The following is an 18,140-nucleotide window of genomic DNA, read 5'->3' as shown; positions in this document are numbered from 1 at the left end:
AGCGCGGCTGGAAAAATGGCGAGGAGCTGGCGAGCGGCTGTATTTGTTTTCAATAGCAAGTCAGCATTCCATTGTGTAGATATACCATATTTTCTTTTTCCATTCTTCACTTGAGAGATAAAGTTTTTGCCCCAGTCTTTGGCTGTTATAAATAAAGTTGCTATGAACAAATGTCTAAGAGCATATCGCTAATCATATATATATGTATATATATATATATATATATATAGTATAGTGGAGCATCTTTTATTTTATATATATATATATATATATATATGTGGTATAGTGGGGCATCTTTTAGGTATATGCCCAGGAGTAGTATAGCTGATTCTTGGGGTAAAAATATTGCCAGTTTTTCTGATAAATCACCAGATTAATTTCCAAAGTGATTGTACAAGTTTACACTCCAACCAACAACTGATGAGTGTTCCCTTGCTCCACATCATCACGAGCGTGTGCTTTCTCTTCAGTATTTGATCTTAGCCATTCTGACAGGTATAAGATGAAATCTCAGCATCATTTTGATTGGCATTTCCCTCATGACTAAAAACTTTGAACATTTCTTTAAGTGTTTCTCAGCCATTTGATATTCATTTCTTGGGAATTTTGTTTAACTTTGTACCTCATTTTAATTGGATTTTATTTGGGTTGTTGGTGTCTAACTTATTGAGCTCTATAAATTTTGGATATCAGCCCTCAGATGTAGGGTTGGTTAAAATCTTTTTTTTCCAGTCTTGGGCTGCGTGTTTTGTCCTAGTGACAGTGTCCTTTGCCTTACATATTTTTACTTCATAAATTTTCATTTATCAATTCTTGATCTTAGGTCCTGCATCACTGATGTTCTGTTCAGGAACTTGTCTCTTGTAACAATAAGCTCAAGACTATGCCTCACTTTTTGTTCTCTTAGATTTAGTGTATCCAGTTTTATGTTGGGCCATTGATCTACTTGGACTTGAATTTTGTGCAGGGTGATTAAAGGGAATTTATTTTCATTTTTCTACATATAAACATCCAGTTAAACCAACAGTATTTGTTGAAATTTGTTTTTTTTTTTTTTTTTCTTATTTTATGGCTTTGCCTTCTTTGTAAATATCAGGTGTCCATAAGTTATGGGTTTATTTGAGGGTTTTGAATTTGTTTTCATTTATCAATTTGTTTGGTCCTATAGCAATACCAGGAATTCCTCATATCACTATTTCTCAGTAATACAGCTTGATGTCAAGAGTGGTGATTCCTGCCAAAATATGTTTGTCGTCCAAGATTGTTTTGGTTATCCTAGGTTATTTGTTCTTCAATATGAAGTTGAGAATTTGTCTGTCAAAAATCGTGATGGGATTATTATCGGAGAAGCATGAAATCTGAAAATTGCTGTTGGTGAGATGGATGTTTTTGCTATGCAAATCCTACCAATTAATGACCATGAGAAATTGTCAAGAGCCATCTAGGAGAAGATAAAAATATAGCAGGTCATCTTACTGAGATGGTTTTTACCATAAACTATAAAACCATGGTAGATTCACTCTTCTAAGCAAGGCCAAAGAGATTAAATTTGAGCAAAGATTCTTAGTAATAATATGCATTATTCTGTTATTGAATACAGATACCGATCACTAAAAATTAGCCCACCCATTCCAGCAGAACAATGGCAATTGTACTCTCTTGTAGTGATACTAAATAAACAAATGGATGGTTTCTTAATTCCTAATGATTATTCTATAAGAATTCTGAAATTATACTCATAAAATGTAACCCCTTTATAATAGGACTGCTATTAAGTCCTCTCTAATATAAAAATGGAATGAAAACCCTAACAATCTCAAGTATCACCAGTTAATTGCTTCTGAGACAGAAAGCAGGCATTTACAACTTAGAGCACTTCCCAAGATACTGTAAACAATTCTTCTGGGCATATACCCCAGAGAAGCTCCAACACACAATGTTCATAGCAGCTCTATTTATAATAGCCAGAAGCTGGAAAGAACCCAGGTGTCCTTCAGTAGATGAATGGATTCAAAAAGTGTGGTACATTTACACAATGGAGTACTATTCATCTACCAGAAACGACTTTACAAAATTCTTAAGAAAATGGGTGCATTTAGAGAATATTATCCTGAGTGAGATAACCCAGTCACAAAAGAACAGACATAATATGCAGTCACTGATAATTGGATACTAACCCCCAAAAGCTCTGAACACCCCAGAAACAACCCACAGACTATATGAAATTCAAGAAAAGAAAAGAAAAGAAAAGAAAAAACCATTATGCTTAATCCTTACCCACCAAGAAAACTTTGACTAATTCCAGGTTACATCCTGTCTTACATATACTTTATGCTCATTGTAACGAGTAAGATCTTAAGGCACACTATCAAACTTAAAAAAAAAAAACTGAAAAAATGTATTTGTATACTTTTATGCAAGAATGCTTAAAATTTGTTCATCTATCTTTGTTTTTTAAAATAAAGTGGTGAAAAAAAGAAAAAGAAAAAGTAGATGAGAAAAAAAAACAATTAACCAAATGTCATAAAAAGGTAATTAATATTTTTTATAGGTAAAATGACAGAAGATAAAATGTTGACTGGCTTTATCTATACATAATAATAATTTTACATTTTAACTTTCAATGAACCTGTAGAGCTAGTGACAGATAATGAATGTCTAGTCTTAATGGATACATATGTAAAAAAAAAATCTCTCTTGTAAATTTCTTATTCAATTTATTGTCGCGCGCCCTAAGTCTTGCCAGCAAGAACAACATGTAACAACAGGATTCTTCTGCAAACAGCCTTTATTATACAGTACTCTTGAGCAGGGGACCACGTGGAAGAAAAATGCACTGCTTATAAATGCCCAGGAGACTCGTGTCACTACCTGATTAGTGCGCCCTCCAGTATCTCATTAGCATGCCCCAAGAGCGGGCTGTGGCATGCATGGTACATGCACACTACGTCCCTTGGGCTGGACAACAGCTCTGTTTGCTGAATCATCTGCAGGAAGCCTGCACCATCTTTGGGTGCAGCACAAACGGCTTCCAACATCTCCCCCGTTTTTCTTAAATAAAACATGGCCGATCAACCATCAGGCTCTTGTTGGACCTTTAGGGTTCAAGACCATGATCAGCAATAATTTTGGGTAAGGCACCTTCCTGCGTGCAATGGGAACAAGCCCTGGAGGGTGCAAAGCCTGCCTATGTGTAGGACACCCATTCCTGGTGCAATGCCTCAAAGGCTCAGGGTGCAAGGGCTATCCAGACGCAGACCCATCACTTTTTCTTAAGCATACTAAGCCAAACAGACGGAGAGGTGCCTATTTCGAGTGCAGCAAGAGCTTACGCTATGACCACTATGTCACGTTGATGTTGAGTATGGAGTTTGCACACCATCCAGAGCAGAAACACAGTCTCTCCACACAAAAGCATGCCAAAAACTACCTGATAAAGCAAAAGTTCTTTTTTCCCCTAACCCTGCTATCTCGGTGTCTAAGGGCAAGTATGGTACATCAAAGGTTTTATTGGTGCCAAACAAATGAGGAAATAGTTTTGCATTATGGCGAATGGGCACCAGTTTTGGAAACACCGACAAAATCCCCCATCTCGGTTCCACTTGAATCATCATGCAGGACAGGCTCATCAGAAGCAGGTGGAACAGCATCTTGTTCTGGTAGCACTTGATGTGTTAGACGTTCTGGGATCCAAATCGGGCTTTCTTCTTCCTGTGAAAACACACAAATAGCTCCCCTGGATCATATTAAAATAGGATTCTGGCCTTTCCAATCACAAGTGAGGACATCTTTCCATTTTACTAACTCTTTAGGTGGAACGGGCCATTCTCCATGGCGCTCGGCAGCTGAATGGCCAAGAGCATCCAAATTTTAAAAATTTAAGATAAGAAGTATAGTAGAAATAGCCATTTTGGGTGTAGGGGGCACCTCTTCAATTCCCCTTTTTTGTTTGTTTAAATAAACCTTTAGGATGTGATGATCACGTTCAATGATGCCTTGACTCTGAGGATTATAAGGCAATCCTGTCAGGAGTGAAACTCTCATGTGATGGCAAAATTGCTTGAATTTTGATGAAGTATAGGCAGGACCATTATCTGTTTTTAACACTTTAGGTATGCCCCATGCACTCCATGCTTCAAGACAATGAGTAATAACATGAGAAGCCTTTTCTCCCGATAAAGGAGAAGCAAAAATGACTCCTGAACAGGTATCAATGGACACATGTAAAAGATACTGAGATAATTGTTTAGAATAATTTGCAGCTTTAGTAAAATTTTCATACCGAATACTGGTCACACATAATCCTGAGAACGTCCATTGGCAGCCCAGCTGGGCAACCTGCCACAATATATCTATCTGTTCTTGAACCAAATCAATTCTCTAAGGTATTATTATAAACAGTTCCTATATTAGGAGAAAAGGTAAAGAGGCCCTTAACTGCCCAACCTACTCCCCGAGATTGACAGCCAATCCAAGGAGGCAGGGCTGAATCTCTTCTTCCTGTACAGAAGGGTGACCACTTAGGTTGGACTGGAATAGACAAATTACCCTTTGACTGGGGAATAGGCCAGTGACCAGCAATCCAAGTGGCATTAGCCTCCGCAGGTTTTTTGTATAATTAGCAGTGACTCTATAAGTTTGAACTGACTCTGCCAACTCTTTAACTTGCTTATGTTCGAGGTGGTGATAACCACGAACACCATTATCATCCTCGAAAACACAGGAAACATTTGCCTAATGGCATGGCGTGTCTCTGGTGAACAAAAGGAGAACTCGCACTTCCTCTCTGGATAAAGCAGAGGAGCAGAGGCTACCACAGCGGCTGCTTTAAGAGCTTCTGGTTTTACTACAGGAGTCCTCCACCCTGATGATATCACTCCACCTCATATTTCACTGCCTCCTCCTCTAAATCTTCCTCCTCAGACTCAAACAATTCATCCTCTAACTCCTTGTCTGGCAGCTCTAAAGCTTTTTGCTCTTTTAGCGGATACAAAGTATCCTCTTCCGGAAACTTGTACTTCGTTTCCCGGGGCTGAATTGCTTCCTCTCTGGGCAATCTTTCTCGGGGCTCTCTCGGGGGTCCTTCTGCCTTTCAGTTTTCTTTCATTTTCGTTTTGCATTCTGCTCCGTTTCTGACATGTTCTGAACATGCCTCTCGGAGCCTACCTGTTTTAATTTTTGTTCCATGCGTGCTCCCTATTTCATTCCGCTCCGTTTTTGACCCACCCTCTTGGTGCTACATGATAACTTTCTGTCTAACTAACTTCCACAGCGATATTGTTACAATAGTTACCACAAATGCAAGCAATAACTCTTCTACTAGAATCCAAAAAGGGACATGCCTCCATTTTTGGCACTCTCTCTTGGTGCCCGGTAAAATCCAAAGAGGGACATGTCTCTCGGAGCTTACTTATTTAATTTACCTTTCTGTAGTTCTGAATCCACTTCATCGGACTGAAGGGTCCCCTTGGCGCCAGCGATGTTCAAGGCTTCCCGGGATTTTCGGCACCACTTGTCGCACGCCCTATGTCTCACCATCAAGAACGAAGTGTGAACAATCTTTATTGTACAGTACTCTTGAGCAGGAGACCACGTGGAAGAAAAATGCACTGCTTTTAAATGCCCAGGAGACTCATGTCACTACCTGATTGGGGCGCCCTCCAGTATCTCATTAGCATGCCCCGAGAGCGGGCTGTGACATGCGTGGTACATGAGTGCTACGTCCCTCGGACTGCACAACAGCTCTGTTTGCTGAATCATCGGCAGGAAGCTGGCACCATCTTTGGGTGCAGCACAAACGGCTTCCAACAATTTATCAGGTGAATTTATGTTTAAACTTTTAGTAAACTTTCTTTTAAAATGATGCTTGGAATATTCATGTGATCTATTCCTTTATAAAAACTGGAAATGATTACATTGAGGGAATTATTACATTAGAGCAGGAGGAAAAAGCAAGATTCAAAGGAGGACAGCAAACTAAAATAACTAATAAATTAAAAGATAATAGAAAATAAGAACATTTTGGAGAGAAAATGTTTAGAGAAAATTTTTGGAGAAGAACTTAGAAATAAATATTAAAATTGCTTTTCAATGTGTCCCTTTTCCCTTCCTAGACTTTTATTAGCAGGCTGGTAGCTGGAGCTTCAAAGTTCTAGTGGAGATAAAAACAAATGCTACTTTATTTAATCCAACTGGAATTACTAAAACAGATCTCTGGGAAAAGATCTTTCCACCTGTTGATATCTTCCTCTATTTTTTTCTGTAGCAACTTGAAGTTTTTGTAACAGATTTTTCACTGGTTTTGTTAGAGTTACAAGAAGGTATTTTTTATTATTTGTGGCTCTTGTGAATGGTGTTGTTGCCCTAATTTCTTTCTCTGTCCATTTATCATTTGTATAAACAATGGGTACTGATTATTTTTTAAGTTGACTTTGGATCCAGACACTTTGCTGAAGTTGTTTATCAGCTGTAGGAGTTCTCTTGTAGAATTTTTGGGATTAGTTACATATTATCATATCTCGAAAGAACAATTCTTTGACTTCTTTTCCAATTTGAATCCCCCTGATCTTCTGTAGATGTCTAACTACTACTGTAATCTAGCCCTAGCCAGAACTTTAAGTGTTACGTTGAATAAGTAGTAAGAAAATGGGCAGTGTTATATTGTCTGTGATTTTAGTGGAATCACTTTAAATTTCTATCCATTTAGTTTAATGTTGGATATTGGCTTGCTGTATATTAATTTTATTATGTTGAAATATACCCTGTATCCTTCATCTCTCTAAGACTTTTAACATGAATGAGTGTTGTATTTTGTCAAAGGCCTTTTCAGCATCTAATGTGATGAGCAAGTAATTTTATTCTTTCAGTTAATTTATTTGATGGACTACATTGATAAGATTTTTTAATATATATTGAACCATTCCTCCATTCTTGGGGTAAAACCTACTTGGTCATGATGGATGATGTTTTCAATGTGCTCCTAGATTCAGTTCATAGGGATATTATTGTTTGTTTGGTTTTGCATCAGTGTTCATAAAATATTGGTCTGAAATTCTTTTCCTTTGTTGGGTCTTTGTGTAGTTTAGTTATCAGGGTGACTGTAGCTTCAAAGAGTTAGTTTAGCAGTTTTCCTTCTGTTTCTGTTTTGCAGAATCATTTGAGGAATATTGCCATTAGCTCTCTTTTGAAAGTCTGGTAGAATTCTGCCCTAAAGCTGACCTTGGGTCTTTTTGTTGGTTGGGCTATTTTTAATGATGCTTCTATTTTTTTAAGGGTTAATACTTTACCTGATCTTGACTTAACTTTGATAGCTAGTATCTATCTAGAAAACCATTCATTTCTACTTGTATGCTCTTTCAATATCCAGTTGTTATCCACCTCTGAGTCCACCCTCTGGCAGTTCTTTATCCCACTCTTCCTCCACCTCCCACCTCCAAGAGGATATTCCCATCCCATGCCATACCCAGCCAGGCATCCCCATTCCCTGGGGCCTCAAGTCTCTCAAGGGTTAGGTGCATCTTCTCCCACAGAGGCCAGACTAGGCAGTCCTCTGCTGTATATGTGCTGGGGGCCTTGTACTTGCTATTTTATGCTACCTGGTATGTGATTCAGTGTCTGAGAAATCTCAGGGGTCCAGGTTAGTTGAGACTGTTGGTCTTCTTATGGGGTCATCCTCTTCCACAATTTATTTTAGCCTTTCCCTAATTCAACCACAGGGGTCCTGACTTCTGCCCATTGGTTGGGTGGTATCTGTCTGCCTCCTTCAACTGCTTGTTGGGCCTCTAGGATAGCATCCATGATAGGTTCCTGTCTGCCATGGATTCTTTGTGTTAATTTTATATCCAGCCATTTTGGTGATGTTGTTTATCAGCTTTAGGAATCCTTTGGTAGGATTGTTGGGGTTGCATATGTATACTATCATACTATCTGCAAATAATGATACCTTGACTTTGTCCTTTGCAATTTGAATCCCCTTGATCTCCTTTAGTTGTGTTAAGTGCTCTAGGTAGAACTTCAAGTACTAAATTAACCAGAGAGGGACAAAGTGCACAACCTTGTCTTATCCCTAATTTTAGTGGGATTGCTTTAATTTTCTCACTATTGAATTTGATGTTGGTTGTGGGTTTGCTGAATATTCCTATAATTATGTTTATGCAAGTGCCATCAACTACTCATCTCTCTGAGATTTTTACTATTAAGTGGTGTGGATTTTGTTAAAGGCTTTTTCAGCATCTAATAGAATAGTCATGTGACTTTTTTTCCTTTGAGTTTGTTTATATAGAGGATTACTTTTATAGATTTTTTAATCTATCCCTGCATCTATGGGGTGAAAACTACTTATTGTGGTGAATGATACTTTTGTTGTGTTCTTGGATTCAGTTTTTGAGAATTTTATTGAGTATTTTCTGCATCACTATTCATAAGTGAAAGTGGTCTGATGTTCTCTTTCTTTGTGGGGTCTTTGTGTTGTTTAGGTATTAGAGTAACTGTGTCTTCATAAAATAAATTAGGTAGCATTCCTCCTGTTTCTATTTTGTGGAATAGTTTGAGGAGTATTGGTATTAGATATTGGGGTTTTTTGTTTCTAATTGACTGATTTCAGCCATGATTTTGATCAATTCCTGTACTCTACTACTCTTCATTGTATTTGCTTCTTTTTTCTTAAGATTTTTCAGGTCTTCTTTTGAATTTCTTGTATGAGAACTTTCTAATTTCTTCATATAGGCATTTAGTGCAATGATCTTTTCATATGTTAAGTTTATTTTCTTTGAATTTTAGAAAGTTTTTAATTTCTTTTTTATTTCTTCCCAGAGATCATTGAGTAGAGAGTTATTCAGTTTCTATGAGTGTGTAGCCTCTCTGGTGATTCTGTTGTTGTTGGTATCTAGCTTTAATTCATGGTGGTCTAATAAGATACACAGCATTATTTCAATTTCTTCTATTGCTAGAGACTGGCTTTGAGATCAACAATATGGTAAAATTTGTGGAGAAGGTTTCATGAAATGCTGATAATGTACTATTCTTTTGTATTTGGATGGAATGTTCTCTAGATATCTATGAAGTCCATTTGATTTATAGCAATAGCTATTTTCATTATTTTTATGTTTATTTTTTGTTTGGATGGCCTGTCAATTGTTGTGAATGGAGTGTTGAAGTATCTCATTAGAAATGTGTGGAGTTCAATGTGTCATTTAATCTTTAGCAGTGTTTTTAATGAATGTGGCTGCCCATGTGTTTAGGACATAGATGTTCAGAATTGAGATATCATCTTAGTTTATTTTTATTTGATAAGTATGAAGAGTATTATTCTTTCCTTTTTAATTAATTTTGTTTAAAAGACCATTTTTATTAAATATTAGAATGGCTACCACAGTTTTCTTCTTGTGTTTGGACAACTTTTTTCTAGCCCTTTACTTTGAGGCAATGCCTATCTTTATTGCTGAGGAATGTTTTTTATATGCATGAGAATAATGAGTCTTCATTTTGCATCCATTCTGTTCGCTTGTGGATTTTATTGGGGAATGGATTGTACTGATTTCAAGAGATAGTAATGACCAGTGGTTGTTAATTCTTGTTATTTTGATGTTGTTGGTATTAGTGTGTGTGTGTAGAGAAGCAAAGGAAGATCACCCAGAGCTAGTGTCACAAGTGGTTGTGAGATTCTTGATGTGGGTGATAGAAGCCAAACTCAGATTTTTAGTAAGAGCAGCACATGCTCATAACTCCCAATTTATCTCTTCATCTGCATGAAGCTTCTTTGGCAATACACACTAATTCAGAAACAACTGGAAGACAACTCTAGAAAGCTCTGCAATTAGGTTGTCTGCTTTCTCTTTGCTGTGGTTTTGAGTTCAGACCACCCCCATTGTCCCATGTGTTAAAACCTCAGTCTTCATCACGTTGCTATTGAACACAAATGGAATCATTAAAAGATGGGACCTATACTAATAAGCCCTTGTAAGAGATACTAGATTCCTGGTCCCTTCAATCTCTTGCTACTTCCCAAGCAATGTGAAGGCATCAGCTTACTTATTTCATAATGAGTATATTCCCCAATTTGATCTGAGGATAAAGAAATAAAGTGAACCCTGAGCCAACATTTCCCCCTAATATAAGAAGCTAGTATTTAAATAACATATTATACTGAATCTATCAATGATTTATTTTTATTTTATTATATTTTGTCATTACTTTACTGTACCTTTGATCTTAACCCAAGGCCTCACATATACTAGGCAAGCATTGTAACCCCAAGATTCAACCCAATTTCCACAAAGGGCCTTTGAAATGACTAGCTTTTTCAAAAACATGCTTTTAAGAAATAGTTTCACGACCAGCTTTTAGTTCCTAAAAAAAAATAGTTCTTACAATCTTTTAATAATATGATTATGTTTGTCAGATTATAAAATTTCTTTTGTAATACACAATGATCAAATTATTAAACTAAATGATCAAATGTGTGATATGAGTAAAGAAAGAAGGGACTAAAACCAGGAAATGACACATGAGGGAGAAGTCTAATCTCAGAAGCATCATGACTAAAATAAAAATTAAGAGTTAATAACTCCTAAATATAGACATATACAGATATCATGTGCATAGAGAGAATAATTATTTCAATGTGGCAAAATCACAATGTGTATTTTCAGCTCTAATACAACCAACATCAAAGCATAAATTCAACAGAATTAAATAGTGTTTAAGGAATAGGTTTTACAGCTATTTGAAGATGTACAGGAAATACATAATTCTTTTGATATAATAAAAAAGCTGTTTGCAATAAGGGAAACTTTACTGTTCAGTGCAGGGTTCTCTATAGAAATATATCCTGGAAAAATCTTAAGTTCTACACCAACCTCCTAAAAATTCTGTCCATAATTATTTTTATCATGAGTAAAACTAATTTTTAAGATTCTTAAAAATAGGAATTCATTTTGTTTATCTCATGATTCAAAACTTCATGGATTTGCACAGGGCAGTAGAAAACTCATTACAGCTTTGTTTTCAGTTCTCCTTCATTCTCGATCTTGGGAATTCTGTGCACATCTGTATACTCGCTTTCCTTCTCTGTGAGCTCCACCTCTGCAATTTCCATTTCTGAAGAGTTGATTTCTCCAGGGAGATATACCTTCCTTATAAGTATTAAAATAATGATTGCAGGGATATAGCTTGATCCTCTTAAAGCTGCAGGCAACCCAAGGTAAATGTGCCTATTGAAAAGAACTAGTCTGTATTAGATTTTAAGGTATTTAGTGAATCTAAATTTGTATATTATTAAAGATCATTTATTCTTTGAAGAAAAATATCAGGTAATTATTTTCCCATGTTCTTTATGTAATCTACTTTGCCAGTTTATTCACTTTGTTTGTTAAAATGTAGAATTTTTTTTCACTATAAAATTGAAATGTACTTTCTTCATTTTCATAATGGCTCATGTCTATTGTCAACTTGACTGAAGTTATAATTGTTATTGCAATACATATCTGAGTGTGTCTATGAGGATGTTTTCAGAAAGTCCTTTCTGATCATGAATTTCCACCATGAGTGTGAGCAGCATACTCTGTGCTTCTAGTACTTGGCAATGTGATCAGCCTCCTCATACTGTACTACTGTTCCCCCTATGCCATTATTGCCTGTTCTCTTAAGTATTCAGCCAATGTCAGCCCATCACAAGTTAAAGAAATGTTTTCTTTCTGTTTTGTTTGCTTAAATTTTGATCACACATATGTAAAGCATCATAAGATAACTTTTTAAGTTTTCTCCTACTCAACAATTATATGCTGTTTCACTAGTAGATTTTTGTAATATTCAAATCCTGGAATACCTAAAATAATTCATATTAGTCAGTTTTGTATGTTAGGACATTCAATTTGTTCATTTTTATGCATAGTATCATATATAAAGTAATCAATCAATTTTAAATGTTTTATTGATTTTCAACAATATGTATGTGTTGCATCTCTGTGTTAGTATGTGTTCATATTCCCTAAATACATTTGCCTTGGAGTAACAAGATTTATGTTCCACTCAATGTGAGATGTGGGTATTGAACTCATAATCACTACATGGTTGACATGTGTGCTTAAGCCCTGCACCGTCTCTTTAGCCCCAAATTCTTTTCTTTTTTTGAATTTGTCCAGGTAAGCAGGAAGATAGCACAAGCTTCCTGAAATGAACTCTCCCTTTCACTATTTCTTACAATAACTTGTATACTGTTGTAAATATCTGTTATATATAAATTTGATAAAATGTGCCTTAAAGTCTCTGGACTCCATATGTTTAGGAAATAGGAATTTTGCTATATGTATATTTCTAAATGATTATGAAAGTGTTATTTCATGTTCTAAATATATTTATACTAAAATCTGGTGTGATGGATTGTTTTATCAACTTCATACTATGTAGAACTTCCTGAGAAGAAAGTTTCAGTGAAGGCCTATAAGGATTACATTGGCCTATAAACATGTTCATGGAATATTATTTTCATTACAATAATTGAGCTGAGACAAGACAGACTGCAGTGGGTAGCACCATGACTTTGGTAAGAAATCCTGGACTAAATAAATGTCAGGAACCATCAAGGAGAAGTTAAAACCTAACAGGTTCATCTTGGGCTAAAATTTACGTAGGCAAGGCCCAATAGAATTTTATTTTAGGAAAGATTCTTGTTATTTGTATGCTTTTCTTGTTATTATCAAATATATAGAGCAGCCACTAGGCATTAGACTATACTTTTGAACAGATCTCTGCAAAACTATGAAAATGTACTCTCTTGTACTGATGCTATACAGACAAATAGATGACTCCTTTGTTCTTAATGATGATCTATAAGAATTCTTAAAATGATATTAGTAATTATTAACTTTTTTATAATATGATTGCTATTAATGTTCTTTCTGATGTCAAAACTGCATCAAGAACTCTGCCAGTGTTCAAGCATCAGAAGTTAATTAATTCTCACAGAGAGAGAAAGTAGGCAGGCATCTGCACCTTGGTTTTATATGATCAAGAGGTTATAAAACAGCAAGCAAAGCTCATAAAAAAACTAATGATTTCTATAGGTACAAAGCAGAAGATAAAATATTGACTGGGTGCATCTAAACAAACCTTCTCTAATACCTTAGACACAAAACCTATGGTAGAATATTGTCCATGAACCTGCCGAGCTGGTGACAGGTGAAGAATGTTTAGCCAGAGGGTTACTCCCATGAATATGCATGTAAACATTCTCTGTTATAAACTCTTGTTCAATTTATGGTTTGAATTTATGTGTGATCTTGTGGTGAACTTTTGCCATGTAATCATGCATTCTGCAAGATGTATAAGTGCTGAAGACAAAGAAAGGAAACAGAATTGAGAAATTTTTAGGTAGGACTGAACTTAAGAAGAACTTAGAAAAGAAAGCATTGTGAATAAAAGAATTGGTACTGTCATTGCTTGTATTTCCTCAGCACATGGAGTTGCACAGTTGGAGTAGGTGTGGTCTTATTGAAGTAGGATGTCACTGTGGGCATGGGCTTTAAGATCATCATCCTAGCTGTCTGGAAGCCAATATTCTGCTAGCAGCCTTCAGATGAAGATACAGAAATCTCAGCTCCTGCTGCACCATGCCTGCTTGGATGTTGCCATGTTCCTACCATGATGATAATGAACTGAATCTCTAATCCAGTAAGTCAGCTCCAATTAAATGTTGTCTTTATAAGAGTTGACTTGGTCATAGTGTCTGTTAACAGCAGTAAAACCCTAAGTTGGTACCATGAAATGGGGTATTGTTGTAATAGACCTAACCATGATTTTGTTTGGAAGAATGTAAATTTGGAACTTTGGATTTGGAAAGCAGTGGAATCATTTACATGGAACTTAATGGGTCATCCTGGTAGGAGTATGGAAAACTTTGTTACTGAGGGTGATTTGAATTGTATGAACTTGGCCCAAAAGGGTTCAGTGAAGAATTTCAATATGTGGCCTAGAGACTATTTTTGTGGTGTTCTGGTGAGGTAATTGGCTACTTTTTGCCCTTGTCTGAAGAGTCTTCCTGTGGCTAAGGTAAAGAGACTCAGATTACTTCATTGACAAGGGAAATATCAGAAACACATATTATAAACTTTGTTCTTATGAAGAGCATCTTAAACAAGCATAGCAAGCTGAGAAAGGGAAAATATATGGTTTGAATTTTATTGTGGGGCACAAGAAAGTGAAATGAAGTGAAATTCTGTGTTTTAAGATATTAAATTGAATTAAGGGAGTTGTGATCTTGGGGCAAGATTCCAACTAGCTAAATTTAGGTCCAGTCATGGTAGTACAAACCTTTAATTCTAGAAGGTAAAGACAAGCAGAGCTCTGAGTTCAAGGTCAGCATAAAACAAAGCAAGTTCTAGGTGAAAAAAATTAAATCTAGGCTTGATGGACAACGCCTTTAATCCCAGTGCTCAGGAGAAAGGCATGTGTGTCTATGAGTTGAAAGTCCATCTACAGACAAATTTCCACAACATCCAACCTTAGGCAGTGAAGGAGTTGGAAAAAAGAAAACTGGTGATAGTATAATAAAAAAGGGTCAATGTTCTAGCCCCAGTAAGCAGTAGAACTCTGAAGATTTGGCCAGTGGCTTTGGCTTTAGAGTTCAAAACACGCAGAACTATGAGAACAACTAATGTGGGTTGATTAGAGCAAAGAAATTAGTGGTGATTAAGAAGAGACCAGCATCATTGACATAAAATCTTCTGGGAAGTGTTTTTCTGGGAGGACAAAAAAGCTGTGTTCCAGAGATACCCAGGGTTATACTTCATGCTGTAGCTGTACTTGGTAATGTGTAAGAGTCACCTTAATGGTACTGGTTTTGAAGGCATAAAAGAATCAGGGAGAACAGCTGAGACTTGGCACTGTGAGAGGCTATGAAAGGCCATTAATGAAGGTACAGCCTCAGTTACAGTTGATGGTCCAGGACTGAAGCAGTCATGTAAAGGATTTGAGGCTTTGCACCATGAAGAGAGCCTATACTAATCAATTTGTGAAGCCTAGTTGCAGCGGAAGACACAAGCATATTGGAGATGCCAATACCATGATATGATCACTAAGAACACCATCAACAGTGGAGTGGATCAACCTGAGTTTAGAGTGCAGCAGAGGACAGAGCTGAAGAAGTGAAACCAGCCCTTTGGAAGAGCCTAAAAGATCATGTGTGGATCCCAGCATTGGAACAAGAAACTACAACTACAATGTTAAAGTTGCCTTGGAGGCTCTAAGATGTTTAGTTTGCCGTAGCTGTGAGATATCTGCTGAGGAATGCTGCTAACAGCCCAGGGGAAAAAACTTTGTTGCAGTCAACAAAAACTTAAATAGTAGTTGGAAATCTGAAGACAACTTTGACATCACACATAGAGATACAGAGTTTGGAGTTTGTCCAGCTTGTCTCCTTGCTTTGGGAAGTACAGTTAGATTGGATGGATCTCAGAAGAGACTTTGGACTTTTAACATTGTTGAGACAGCTATTGACTATGGGGACTTTTGGAGTTTGAAAAATATATTTTTTATTATGCTATGCTTAGATATGGTCTCCACAGACTCATGTGATTGAACAAGCCTATGGGGGCCAGGGAGTGAAATGATATGGAATGTGATGCTCTGCCTAAGGCGTGGCACTACTGGAGTAGGTGTAGCCTTTTGGAGTAGGTATTCCACTGTGGGTGTGAGCTGTAAGGCAAGACCCTCACCTTAGCTGTCTGGAAGACAATATTCTGCTAGCAGCCTTGAGATGAAGATGTAGAACTCTCATCTCCTCCTGTACCCTGACCATGACTGCTAGTATGTTGCCATGTTCCTGCCTTGGTAATAACGTACTGAACTTCTGAACCTGTAAGCCAGCTCTGAATAAATGTCATACTTATAAGAGTTGCCTTGGTCATGGTGTCTGTTCATAGCAGTAAAACCCTGACTAAGAGAGTTACATCAGAGTAGAAGAGAATAATATTAGAAGGAGAATGCAGAGTGAAATAACTTAAAAACTGTAAGGCAATTTAAAAATTAAAATAGCAATATGCAGAATAAAAAGGGAAAGGGACAAAGAAGCTGAGAGAGCAGAAGCAGCAAGCAGGCTTCTTCATAACAACAGAGCGGGTCTTAGCAGCAAGGTAGACTCAGTCTTACTAAAGAGAACAAAGCTTTCTTCCTACAGACCACTTTAGTTCATTTGGTAATGAAAGGATAGAAGCTTTTTCTTTTGCTACGTAGTAAAGGTTGAAGCTCATTTTTCCTCCAGAATGTGTTCTTTACACATTTGCACTTGGTCTTTTGCTCTATATACATATCTAAGTATAGATGTGTGTGTATAAGTATGAGTATGAAATTGCACAAAAGCTGGGCCCAACTGGCTCAAATGGAGATTTAAAAATATGTATGCATGAATATGTGTGTAAATTTGTATGAGTCTAATCCATGTTTGCTTATGTAAACGTTTTTTCTTCTGAAAGTGTGACTCTCTTCTGGTTTATTAATAACAGTTTATTGCTCCAAACTTCCCCCTAGCCTGACAAGCAGGAGACGTCTGGAAAAAATCTCTAACAATTAATCCATTGCTGAGTCCCCTGCTGAGGTGCTAATGCCAGAGACTACAGCTTCAGGTGTCAGAAGCACTCAGACAGGAAGGTCACCTACTGCAGCAAAGTGACTTACAGTTAATGTAAGTGTGCATTTTATTCTTATACAGCAACCCTAAATATATCCTGAGTCTTATTTACACCAGCCATTCCCCCCCTTCTGCAGCTTCAAAAATAACCAAGAAGAAGAAAGAAAACCCACCAGGGCTAGCCCTTAGCACATAAGAATAGAGAAACTGAAGCCAGGGGTTTGTGGTCTGCACCCCTAATCCTAACACTTGGGTGGTAGAGGCAGATATATCTCTGTGAGTTCAAGGCCAGCCTGGTCTATAAAATGATTTCCAGGACAGCTGGAGCCCTGTTTTGAAAAACAAAGTAAAAAACAAACAACAATTGAGAAAATGATCCCATCTATTCTACAGAGGGAAAGTGTAAGTATGGTATGTAACTGTAGATGCTTAAAACTTCAGATATAACAGTATAGACATATGATGGAAGCTTTTTCCTAATTAAATAATAGATTTACAAATACCTTACTTTATTTTCTTGTCACTGTTATAAAGGACTGACAAAATAAAGGCAAGAAAGAAGAGTTACTTTGCTCACAATTCTGGGATACAGTCCACCACCCTGTGGATGTCAAGGCCACTAGAATGTTTACACACATAGTTATGTAGAAAAAAATAGTCCTGCTCTTTCACACTGTTGCTGTAGGTATACCAGGCTGGGACTCTGTCATTCCCACCTCTGCGAAAGGGAGGCCTTTGCAGAAAGGTGGTAAGAAATGAGCGATTTCATTCTCCTCTAAAGCACCCTTGTGCTAGTTCTCTGAATTTTGATGTCTAATCTTTAGTCTTCAGCCATGATAGTTCAGTTCAAGATGTAACTCGACTCTGCAACTCCAGGGCCTCTATGCAGATACTTGCTCGCTGTCTAAAATATTTTGAAGCACTCAGGCATGTATTTATCAAGCACTTTAGAAATAATGAGGAAATACTAAAATATATAAGTAAGTTTAACCTCATAACATTCTGAAAATGAAGCCATAAGTAATCTTATTACTCAAGACAATGTTTTATATAAAAAGAGAATATTATATAAGAATTGTATGCTAGAAAAGCAAGTTTCAAAGTTATCTTTACCTGAACCTATTTATATCATACATCCTGCATGCCCCTGGCTCACCACATTTCTGAGTTCCCCAGTGTAAACAGATTCTGTCTAGCAAAGCACCAAAATAAATAGGTGCTGGAATGCCAGCTGTAATGAAAGAAAAAAAGAAAACAAATCAACAACAACAATGAAAACAACAAAAGCCCATCCTACTGATAAGGACAAAAGCAAAAATAGATGAGTAATTAAATATATTTTGAAGTATTTTAATTTCCCTATTTTTAAATCAATATAACAAATTATGAATCAAATATTCAAAGCTTACTTCAAGGAATTGTCAGTTAATACAACATTTCTAAATCACAACAAATGAAAGCTGTGTGTTTTTAGGAAATATCCCAAAAATAGTATTCCTAGAGTTCATAATATTGATTC

At 36.7% G+C, this 18,140-nt stretch overlaps 1 protein-coding gene across 1 annotated transcript in view; it reads right to left on the bottom strand.

Annotated features, from left to right (window-relative positions):
- Positions 1–10,990: 10,990 nt before the first annotated feature.
- Positions 10,991–18,140, bottom strand: part of LOC308418467 (solute carrier organic anion transporter family member 1A5-like) — a gene marked incomplete at both ends in the record, with an annotated part of 60,671 nt that continues 53,521 nt past the window's right edge. Inside the window, 2 exons of the mRNA XM_080913838.1 lie at positions 10,991–11,210; positions 17,735–17,852. Coding sequence (XP_080769964.1) covers positions 10,991–11,210; positions 17,735–17,852 — 338 coding nt within the window. The remainder of the gene's footprint in view (positions 11,211–17,734; positions 17,853–18,140) is intronic.

The sequence above is a fragment of the Micromys minutus genome, assembly GCF_963924665.1.
Source record: "Micromys minutus genome assembly, chromosome: 3".
Lineage (NCBI taxonomy): Eukaryota > Metazoa > Chordata > Mammalia > Rodentia > Muridae > Micromys > Micromys minutus.
Note: the sequence above shows the minus strand (reverse complement) of the source record. Positions and strands in the feature narration are given on the sequence as shown.